The 12,246-nt window shown below is 43.3% G+C and overlaps 1 protein-coding gene across 1 annotated transcript in view; it reads left to right on the forward strand.

The window, feature by feature from the left end:
- Positions 1-12,246, forward strand: part of gpd2 (glycerol-3-phosphate dehydrogenase 2 (mitochondrial)) — an 86,185-nt gene that overhangs the window by 50,694 nt on the left and 23,245 nt on the right. Inside the window, exons 9-10 of the mRNA XM_055638085.1 lie at positions 1,344-1,488; positions 5,315-5,508. Coding sequence (XP_055494060.1) covers positions 1,344-1,488; positions 5,315-5,508 — 339 coding nt within the window. The remainder of the gene's footprint in view (positions 1-1,343; positions 1,489-5,314; positions 5,509-12,246) is intronic.

Below are 12,246 nucleotides of genomic sequence, written 5' to 3' on the forward strand. Positions count from 1 at the left end.
TTAAATAGCCTAAGTGTCCAGATAACATTCACACAAGAATTCACAATATAACATGATTTTTAAATCTCATTGTCATGAATTTATAGGCCAAATGGAAGGAATTTAGTGTTTAATTCCCGTAAAATAATGGCCATTTTAATCATCTTGCGAGTGGGATTTTGTGGAACTCGATCATTTGTAACGTTGAGGTTTGCAGTGAATTTAAACCCCTATATCGCCAGGAAAAACACTGCCAGTTCGTATGGGGCCTAAATCACCTTTTCACAACGTAAAATTTCGATTAAAATAATCCTAAGAAGCAAGTTTATATGTAAAATAAACGGCTTGCCTTTATTTGTCCCGTACGGGAGATCCGTCTCATTGACGGTGTTAGATGTCGATTTTTATTTTACTCCTGCGATTAAATTATCCAGCGATGTTTTTAAAAAACTTCATACAACGGATGTTGGAGCGATTTCTCTGCAGCAGCTGAACAGCCTGAGAAAGATCGACTCCGACAGGCAGGAGAAAACGGCATTTTAATCCCGCCCCCCTCTCAAAGGCGCCAAAGTCGCGCACACGGCCAGTGGCAGAACTGCAGCGCCGCTGAATGTAAGTTTTGTAACATACTTACTTACAGCGCCAAAAACCCGAGTTCGATCCTGAATGCGGGCGCTGTCTGTATGGAGTTTGTACGTTATCCCGGTGACCATGTGGGTTTTCTCCAGGTGCTCTGGTTTCCTCCCACGCTCCAAAGACGTTCAGGTTTGTAGCTTAGTCGGCTTCTGTGAAATTGTCCGCGGTGTGTAGGATTGAACTAGGCATTGAGCCATACAGCGTGGAAACAGGCCCTTCAGCCCAACTTGCCCACACTGACCAACATGCCCACACTAACCAACATGCCTCATCTACACTGGTTGAACCTGCTGTATTTGGCCCATATCCCTCTGAAGCCTATCCTATTCATGTGCCTGTCCCAATTTATTTTAAACATTGTGATTGTACAATGGGCAGTGTGATGGTACAAAGGGTGGTGGGTGCACGGAACAAGCTGCCAGAGCAGGTAGTTGAGGCAGGGACTATTTAAGAAACAGTTAGACAGGTACATTGATAGGACAGGTTTGGAGGGATATGGACCATACGCAGGCAGGTGGGACTAGCGTAGTTGGGACATGTTGGCCGATGTGGGCAAGTAGGGCTGAAGGGCCTGTTTCCACACTGTATCACTCTATGACTCTATGACTAACGGATCTTCACATTTTGTTCTATACTGTGTGACAACTAAACACTCTTCAATTACTTTTGCTCATTTGAATCTTACTCCAGATTTAGGGCATCTGATCAGTCTTGTTTTTTTTTCGCAGGAGAAATATTTGAGGTGAAGGCCAAGTGTGTTATCAATGCCACAGGACCGTTCACGGATACATTACGCCAAATGGATGACATAGGAGTCAAGAAAATCTGTGAACCCAGTGCTGGTGTCCATGTTGTCTTGCCTGGCTATTATAGGTAATAAAATACCGCAAAAGATAAAACCTCACTTGAAAATTACATGTTGACTGGACTCAATGCGAGAGTTTTCATTTGAAAGGTAATTCTTGTACATTAGGCAGCAAATCATTTAGGTCATTCAACAATCTGCCTCTTGCCATCTAGATTGATTTTTGTTGTTTAGTTTTGAGATGCAGTGCGGAAACAAGCCCTTCAGCCCACTGAGTGCGAACCAACCATCTCATAGAAACATAGAAACATAGAAATTAGGTGCAGGAGTAGGCCATTCGGCCCTTCGAGCCTGCACCGCCATTCAATATGATCATGGCTGATCATCCAACTCAGTATCCCGTACCTGCCTTCTCTCCATACCCCCTGATCCCCTTAGCCACAAGGGCCACATCTAACTCCCTCTTAAATATAGCCAATGAACTGGCTTCAACTACCCTCTGTGGCAGAGAGTTCCAGAGATTCACCACTCTCTGTGTGAAAAAAGTTCTTCTCATCTCGGTTTTAAAGGATTTCCCCCTTATCCTTAAGCTGTGACCCCTGTCCTGGACTTCCCTAACATCGGGAACAATCTTCCTGCATCTAGCCTGTCCAACCCCTTAAGAATTTTGTAAGTTTCTATAAGATCCCCTCTCAATCTTCTAAATTCTAGAGAGTATAAACCAAGTCTATCCAGTCTTTCGTCATAAGACAGTCCTGACATCCCAGGAATCAGTCTGGTGAACCGTCTCTGCACTCCCTCTATGGCAATAATGTCCTTCCTCAGATTTGGAGACCAAAACTGTACGCAATACTCCAGGTGTGGTCTCACCAAGACCCTGTACAACTGCAGTAGAACCTCCCTGCTCCTGTACTCAAATCCTTTTGCAATGAAAGCTAACATACCATTCGCTTTCTTTACTGCCTGCTGCACCTGCATTCCTACCTTCAATGACTGGTGTACCATGACACCCAGGTCTCGCTGCATCTCCCCCTTTCCCAATCGGCCACCATTTAGATAATAGTCTGCTTTCCCGTTTTTGCCACCAAAATGGATAACCTCACATTTATCCACATTATACTGCATCTGCCAAACATTTGCCCACTCACCCAGCCTATCCAAGTCACCTTGCAGTCTCCTAGCATCCTCCTCACAGCTAACACTGCCCCCCAGCTTAGTGTCATCCGCAAACTTGGAGATATTGCCTTCAATTCCCTCATCCAGATCATTAATATATATTGTAAATAGCTGGGGTCCCAGCACTGAGCCTTGCGGTACCCCACTAGTCACTGTCTGCCATTGTGAAAAGGACCCGTTTACTCCTACTCTTTGCTTCCTGTTTGCCAGCCAGTTCTCTATCCACATCAATACTGAACCCCCAATGCCTTGAGCTTTAAGTTTGTATACTAATCTCTTATGTGGGACCTTGTCGAAAGCCTTCTGGAAGTCCAGATACACCACATCCACTGGTTCTCCCCTATCCACGCTACTAGTTACATCCTCGAAAAATTCTATAAGATTCGTCAGACATGATTTACCTTTCGGAAATCCATGCTGACTTTGTCCAATAATTTCACCACTTTCCAAATGTGCTGCTATCCCATCTTTAATAACTGACTCTAGCAGTTTCCCCACTACCGATGTTAGACTAACTGGTCTGTAATTCCCCATTTTCTCTCTCCCTCCCTTCTTAAAAAGTGGGGTTACGTTTGCTACCCGCCAATCTTCAGGAACTACTCCAGAATCTAAAGAGTTTTGAAAGATTATTACTAATGCATCCACTATTTCTGGAGCTACTTCCTTAAGTACTCTGGGATGCGGCCTATCTGGCCCTGGGGATTTATCGGCCTTTAATCCATTCAATTTACCCAACACCACTTCCCGGCTAACCTGGATTTCACTCAATTCCTCCAACTCCTTTGACCCGCCGTCCCCTGCTATTTCAGGCAAATTATTTATGTCTTCCTTAGTGAAGACGGAACCAAAGTAGTTATTCAATTGGTCCGCCATATCCTTGTTCCCCATGATCAACTCACCTGTTTCTGACTGCAAGGGACCTACATTTGTTTTAACTAATCTCTTTCTTTTCACATATCTATAAAAACTTTTGCAGTCAGTTTTTATGTTCCCTGCCAGTTTTCTTTCATAATCTATTTTTCCTTTCCTAATTAAGCCCTTTGTCCTCCTTTGCTGGTCTTTGAATTTCTCCCAGTCCTCCGGTACGCTGTTTTTTCTGGCTAATTTGTACGCATCATCCTTCGCTTTGATACTATCCATGATTTCCCTTGTTATCCATGGATGTACTACCTTCCCTGATTTATTCTTTTGCCAAACTGGGATGAACAATTTTTGTAGTTCATCCATGCAGTCTTTAAATGTCTTCCATTGCATATCCACTGTCAACCCTTTTAGAATTAATTGCCAGTCAATCTTGGCCAATTCACGTCTCATACCCTCAAAGTTACCTTTCTTTAAGTTCAGAACCATTGTTTCTGAATTAACAATGTCACTCTCCATCTCCATACACTAACACTATCCTAGACAGGGACAATTTACAATTTATACCGAATACAATTAAGCTACAAACCTGCACGTCTTTGGAATGTGGGAGGAAACCTGAGCACCAGGAAAAAACCCACTCAGTCTCAGGTAGAAAGTACAAACTCCGTACAGACAACACCGGTGGTCAGGATGGAACCCGGGTCTCTGGTGCTGTAAGGCAGCAACTCTACCACTGTACCACGGTGCCGTTGTATTTGTGAATGAAGAGGTTCAATTGTAAATTGTCTAATAACGAATAACATTGGATAGCAAATGTTATGAAGGGTGTGGGTCAACCTCCGGCAAATGGGGACAGAGAGAACTGTAGGTGCTGGTATGCAAAAAAAAAAGACACAAAGTGCTGGAGTGCTGGTGATTAGTAAGGGTGTCAAAGGTTTTGGGTGGAAGTCAGGAGAATGAGGTTGAGAGGAAAGAATAAACCAGCCATCATTGAATGGCGGAGCAGACTCGATGGGCTGAATGGCCTAATTCTGCTCCAATGTCTTATGGTCTTATGAGGACTTCATTGCATTTACTTATTGAGGGCAAATTGGTCGAGCTTAGATGGGGCATCAAGGACGAGCTGGGCTGAAGGGCCTGTTTCCATGCTGTATGACTATGAATTGTCGCCTATATGTTGATGCAGAGGCAGGAAACTGTTATTGAAAGGTTGATCTTAAACAGGTATTTTACAAATTCACTATATTTAAGCTAATTAGTTAAGCCAATAACAACAATTAAAAAACATTTGGACAGGCACATGGATGGGAAAGGTTAAGAGGGATATGGGGCAAATGCGGGCTGGTGAAGGAGAGGTGCAGCTTGGGGTGAAGATGGGTGATGCGCTATGATTAGTGAACATGGGGTGCCTCGGTCGGTGTGGGCAAGTTAAACTTTGGCCAAAGAGCCTGTTTCCACGCTGTATGACTCTAATGTGTGACATGGTGGTAGAGTTGCTGCCCTGTAGCGCCAGAGACCCGGCCTGGTGCGATCCTGACTAAGGGTGTTGTCTGTACGGTGTTTGTACCTTCTCCCTGTGACCGCGTGAGTTTTCTACAGGTGCTCCAGTTTATTTTTTCCTCTCGCATCCCATCGATGTAGGTTAATTGGCTTCTGTAAATTGCCCCCAATGTGTAGGATAGAAGTAGTGTATGGGTGATTGATGGTCGGCGCGGACTCAGTGGGATGTTTCCACGCTCTTTGTCTGAACTAAACTAAAAACTGAAACAAATAGAAAGTCTTGTTGCACTAGCGTGAATCATTGGTTTGGAATAAATTGTATATTGAACATAACCCCTGCTTTTATCCTTAAAGCCCTGAAGCAATGGGTCTGTTGGATCCAACAACAAGCGATGGCAGAGTTATATTTTTCTTGCCGTGGGAGGGAATGGTGATCGCAGGGACCACTGACAGGCCGACGGAGGTCACAGCTAAACCCATTCCGCACGAGGAAGAGATTAACTTCATTCTCAATGAAATACGCAACTACCTGAGCCCTGACGTCGAGGGTAATGTGTGATCTTTACTTAAAGCTAACCAAGGGTGGCACAGTGGCGTAGCTGGTAGAGCTGCTGCCTCACAGCGCCAGGGACCGGGGTTTGATCCTGACTTTGGGTGCTGTCTGTCTGTGGAGTTTGTACTTTCTCCCTGTGCAGGTTTGTAGGTTAATTGACGTCTGTAAATTGCCTAGGATAGGACTAGTGTACTGGGGATTGTGTTCGGTGAGGACTCGATGGGCCGAATGTCCTATTTCCACATTGTATCTCTAAACTAAACTAAGCTACAAGCAAATGCTTTAGGTGGAAGGGAGGTCGAAGAAGGGTCCCGGCATGAAACGTTGTCTAATGTTGTCTTCTCCAGTGATGCTGTCTGATCCACTGAGTTACTCCAGCACTTTGTGTTTTACTAATGATGGAAGTGTTGCATTGTATAAACCTCTCCATACTGTCAATAGTGGTTAAACCAGTCATTAACAATATTTATAAATGTGCTCATATTATTTAAATATGATATGCCAGCCATATCAATCTGTGACAGACCCATATTATCCTGCAACCATTTATGCCAGCTATTTCCACTTCCAGAGACTTGGATACATTCCAGCAGTTTAATTATTGTGTGACAGGAGCTATTTCTGGTAGCATGCTTTATAAATACAGTTCAGTACTCTCATAATATGATAAATGCCTCATTTTAGCTAGATGGACCAGTATGGCAACACAGTAGTGTTTGAAATGTAGTCCAAGTTTCTCTAATATAATTCTGCAGTGTTTATTTTGAATAGGACCCCAAAAGCATAAATCAGTGTGTTATAACTGCGGGTTGAATGATCTATAGTCTCTTTTTGTTTGACGACTTCATAGAAGGTGGAATGATATGGATAGATTTAATTAAAAATTTATCTGTAACGTCTGCAGTTAACGTTCTGCTTCCCGAGTGTACGAGCTAGAATTTGTTGCTCAATCTTGTGGTGTAATGGGGCAAACGTGAAATTTGGGTTGTCCCTTGACTTCAGACACAAACATCTAATCAACGGATCACACAGATCACGCGCTGACAAGAGTGGAAAGTGAATGATGCTTAAATCAGATGAGTGCTTTCAAAACAGGAATATCTGAGCACATTTTGGTTTAGTTTCGAGGTACAGCACAGCCATAGTCATACAGTGTGGAAACAGGCCCTTCGGTCCAACATGCCCCAGCTACACTAGTCCCATCTGCCTGCATTTGCCCCTGTCTATCCAGATCTGTTCTTTACACTTGTGTACAAAAGTTACCCCTCAGCGTGATACGATGGCAGAGTGGTACAGTTGCTGCCTTTACAGCGCCAGAGACATGGGTTCGATCCTGACTATGGGTGCTGTCTGTATGGAGTTTGTATGTACTCCCTGTGACCACATGGCTTTTCTCTTGGGTGTTCCTGGTTTCCTCCCACACTCCAAAGATGTACAAGTTTGTAGGTTAATTGGCTTCGGTAAAGTTGTGAATTGTCCCTAAAGTGTGTGTAGGATAGTGTTAGTGTACGGGGATTGCTGGTCGGCGCGGACTCGGTAGGCCAAAGGGCCGTTTATCTAAACACTGTACCTCTAAACAAAACAAAACTAAACTCAGGAGCCTAATAAATCTTTTCCTAAACCTGAGAATTGTATTTTGCACTATGTATATCCCTTTGCACTTGAATTTGGCTTAATTATATTTATGTATCGCATTATCTTTAGGAAACAGTCCGTTGCGTAAACCTTACTGCAGCAAATGTGTCAATGTGGCCGACTAATAAGTAATTCCATGTGGAATTAATCTACTTATCACATTATCTCGTAACAAAGCATTGTTTGTGTCTGTCACACTGTATATCTTTTTTAAATTTCACGTCAAATTAACTTCACCGTAATGTGATGTGTTGCATTATCCGGAAGGGAACGTATTGCAAGTATGTTCATATCTTCATCCTTGAATTATGAATGAAATGAATGTAAATGTACATTTCCCTACTAATGTACTGACACATCTTACCAATCTCTAACTTAGTAAATGTCTCTTGCGTGATCTTTTCCATTCAACATTGTAGTTTAGTTAACATGGAATTAGTTGTCCCTTCTGTGGTTTAAAATATACTGCTGTCAGAAACTTGGTTAGATCCCATTGCTTTCCTAGCGATAACAGGCTATAATTCACACAAGCTTTTTAACAATATCCTGCTGATTGTAAATACGATGACCTTGTTTGTTTAAAACTGATCACGCGTCCCTTTTTTTCAAGTAACTATCTTTTCTCCGAAATCCCATCTCGAATCATCCTTTCATCCAAGGTATCTTTTGCTGCAACTTTGCATCTTCTCCCATTTCTGCTGTTTAAATTCGACTTGCCCCCCTTATCAAGGCTGCACCACTTCAAGTCTATTCGAAGGAGTTCACAACAGTTTGTGCTTCTGCAACCTCTGTGTTACGGGACAGAAAAAGTTAAGAGAAATCCCCTTCGCTGCTATTTCTAATATTGCCCTGGTTTTCATTTCTATCTATCTCAATATGAAAGGGCGGCACAATAACACAGCCGGCAGAGCTGCTGCCTCACAGCGCCAGAGACCCGGGTTCGATCCTGACCTCGAGTGCTGTCTGTACCGAGTTTGCATGTTCTCCCTGTGACCGTGTCGGGTTCTACGGGTGCTCCGGTTCCCTCCCACATCCCAAAGACCTGCAGGTTTGTAGGTTAATTGGCTTCTGTATATTGTCCCTAGTGTGTGGAGAGTGGATGTGAAAGTGGGGATGACATGGTATATGGGATGCTGGCCAGCTTCTTAACATCATCCTGCTTCCATGCTGTATCTCTAATCTAAACTCATCCTGCATTCCTGTTTCATGCTAGGCATCTGATCTATCAGATAATCTGAGTTTCAACTTTCCAATCATTCGCAGTCAGACATTCCTCTTTTCGATGCCTAAGATAGGCATGGCCCTGAGTTGTCTATCAGCACCCACCCATACAATCTGACTAGCTTGCAATTTTTCAGAAGCCACTTAACCTACAAATCTGCAAGTCTTTGGAATGTGGGAGGAAACCGGAGCACCCAAAGAAAACCTATATGGTCACGGGGAGAACGTATAAACGCTGTACAGACAGCACCTGTAGTCAGGATCGAACCTAGATCTACCACGCTATTCATAAATTCATAAGCTATCGGAGCAGAATTAAGCCATTCGGCCCTTCAAGTCTATTCCGCCATTCAATAAAGGCTGATCTATCTTTCCCTCTGAACCCTATTCTCGGCCCCAGCGAGTCCCGCACTAACCCGCTGCATGCCAGCACTCTACCACCCATACATGGCGCCAGCAATTACCTTCCTTTCTTCTGTTTTTGTTACTAGCTGTTGGAGGCAATTTTACAGAAGCTGGGGGAAACTTTTTTAATCTACAAATCCCTGTATCTCCGTCGTTGGCCTAACATCGTGGAGTGGGAGGACGCTTCAACCGTGGGTGCGGCGCGGACTTACCATCGTGGAGCTTGCGATCCCTTTGCCGGTGATCGACTGTGGAGAGCTCCAACCACGGGCCTGTGGACTTTAACATTGTGGAGTCTGCGGGCCCTGGTTAGAGACCGATTCTGGAGCTCCAAACCATGGAGAGTTTCAACCGCCCCGACACACAAATTTCGATCACCCCGATGCGAGGGCTTCGGATCGCCGGCTGAGGGAGCTTTTATCTCCCCGACTGAGGATGGTTCAACAGCCCCGACCGTGAGAGAATGAAGAGGGAGAAGATTGGACTTTATTACCTTCCATCACAGTGAGGAATGTGGGGAGCCCCACTGTGGTGGATGTTTATGTTAATTTTTATTTTATGTGGCTGGGTGTCATGCTGCTTTTCACTTAGTATGGCTGTACGGCAACTCAAATTTCACTGTACCTTAATTGGTACATGTGAAATTTGAAACCTTGTATGACAGCAACTCTACTGCTACGCTATTATGCCACCCGCCTTTGTTGCAATCAAGCTAATGTTTTTCGATTTTCTTTAGTTACTTTAACCTAATATTTTGCAGTTACAATAACATGAAAAGTAATTGGAAATCCAGTATTTTAGATGCTTTGATTTGTTGTTATTTACGGCTCATTGGACATTTTGAGCTGGAATATACGATGGCACCTCACACCTATTGCATGTTATGTGTGTTCCAAAGAATTAATCCAACCCAGCAGAAAAAAAGGGTCACTGATGTGCATGAAGCAAATGCCTTTATAAATCAGATTTTTTTTTAAAAAGCTCAAGTTAACTTTTGAAAAAACGTGTGACAATTCTCTTGTAGCTTTATGGAAGTATCGACCAATTTTTAGGAGTGGTTTTATCCAGTTGATTAGCTGTTGTCAGCTCAAGTCAGGGTTTATAATTTGATTTGGAATGCAGAAGTAGTTTAGTTAAAGCCAACTATACTTTGATGCGTATTTTATTTTCCAGTCTGAACAGTTTTGCATAATCATTCGTATGTCCTATTTTCCATTAAGAATATTGTTGCAGACTAATTTATTTCACATGTTTGTTTTGCTTCTGAATCTGCATTTCCATTTCACGACTCTTATTGAAGTAGCTTTGCAACACAATTATGTCTCAAAAACCAGTACCTACTGAACTGCCATCACAGACTGCCCTATTAAAACCTGGGGCTCTGGTTAATTTACTCAAACATTCTAAATGTTTAAATTTTGATGGCATTATAAAATATGCGGTGGACTTTTTCATTTTTTTTTTGTATTAAAGAATATCCAGGGCAATTCTAATGCTTAATCCTTCAGCTTTCCTTTGACATCCCAGTGTTATTTTTTTTATTCACATTTTTTTGGTCACACTCTCCAGGATACATCTGTCCTTATTCCATTGTGTACCGAGTGAGAAGATTTAGAATGTACAAATTCATGTTCTGTACTGCTGCAATTTACGGCCAACTTCCCTTCTATTCATTGATGCAGCGCGTACAAAATGACTCATTTACACAAACTGTAGAGAGTCATAGAGTCATACAGTGTTGAAACAGGCCCATCAGCCCAACTTGCCCACATCGACCAAAATGTCCCATCTACGCTAGTCCCACCAACCTGCGCTTGTCCCATATCTCTGTAAACCTGTCCTGTCCACATACCTGTCTAAATGTTTCTTAAATGTTGCGATACTACCTGCCTCAACTACCTCCCCTGGCGGCTCGTTCCATACACCCCCCCATCGTTTGTGTGAAAAATTTGCCCCTCAGCGTCCTATTAAATCTTTCCCCTTCACCTTAAAACTATGTCCTCTGGTTCCCAATTTTCCCTACTACTTTGGGTTAGAGATTGTGTGTTTACACAATCTATTCCTCACATTATTGTGTACACCTCTATAAGATCACCCATTATTCTCCGGCTCCAAGGAATACAATCTCAGCCTGCCTACCCTGATGAATAAAGTCTCTCCGGAGAGCTAATAATGAGAATTACTCATTTTATGTGGTTCATTTTCAAATAAACTGTTTGGGTAGAATGTAGAAACAAGAAAAAGCAGATGCTGGCTTACGCCAAAGATAGACACAAAGCGCTGGAATAACCCAGCGGGTCAGGCAGCTTCTCTGGGGAAAAAAAGGATGGGTGACATTTCAGGTCGGGACCATTCTTCAGGTAGAAGATTGGTAGAGTCTGAAAATGTGGGCAAATGGGACTAGTTTAGATGAGATATCTTGGTCGGCATGTACGAGTTGGGCTGAAGGGCCTGTTTCCATACTGTATGACTTTATCATATTTCTGACCTTTTGCCATTATGGATTGATGGAAAGATAGTGTGGAAAAAGGCCCTTCAACCCAGCCAGTCCACGCCGGCCATCGATCACCCCTTCTCACTAGATTTCTTTGGGTGCTATGGTTTCCTCCCACACCAAAAAGTTATACAGGATTGCCTTGATTGGCTTGGTAAAATTGTAAATTGTTCCTAGTGCATGTGGGATAGCATTAGTGTGCGGGGATCGCAGGTCGGTGCGGACTTGGTGGGCCGAAGGGCCTATTTCCGTGCTGTACATATGAAGTAAATGGCTGGGGTGTGGGTGTATAGAGAGGAGAAGGGGGTCAAAATCACAGATGAACTTGGAATACTCTGTTGGGAGAACGATGGTTGACAGCTTGCGTTAAGAATACAGTGGGTGATGGAAATGGAAGATAATTTCACGCCAAATGGACAATCTCGTAGCAGCTGCAAATTGTGTTTGCTTCCGAAATTCATTTCCATGGATTTTTGGTGGAAATGAATTTTGGAAACCAAATACCACACAAAGTCACTGCGAGTATAGTTGCCCAGAACAGATTTCTGTCCCATAATGACTTTGGTTTTCTAGTGTTTCATTTATATTGCCAAATTTATTTAATTCAGTTTCACAACTTCTGAGCTCTTATAATCTGGTCTCGTAACTACTTGCCCAGATGGTCGGGACGATGGTGCCAGCGGTCTGTTGTTGCATCCTAAAATTATGTTGTAGCTTCTTAATGGTCATCGTAATGCTTCACAGCAAGACTAGTGTGGACTGGTGAGTGTGTGCACAGGTGCCTAGGTAGTGGAAGATGATGTACACACTAGTATAGACACTAGTGTATATGTGGTGTAGATTAGTGTAGGCCAGGGGTTGGCAACCTACGGCCCCTGGGCCGAATGCGGCCCGTAACCCAAAATCATCTGGCCCGCAGGCATATTCTTTTTTTCCGAAACCGTCCGGCCCGCAGACTTCCTTCATCTCCGGTACCTC

The sequence above is a fragment of the Leucoraja erinacea genome, chromosome 7 (assembly GCF_028641065.1).
Source record: "Leucoraja erinacea ecotype New England chromosome 7, Leri_hhj_1, whole genome shotgun sequence".
Taxonomy (NCBI): domain Eukaryota; kingdom Metazoa; phylum Chordata; class Chondrichthyes; order Rajiformes; family Rajidae; genus Leucoraja; species Leucoraja erinaceus.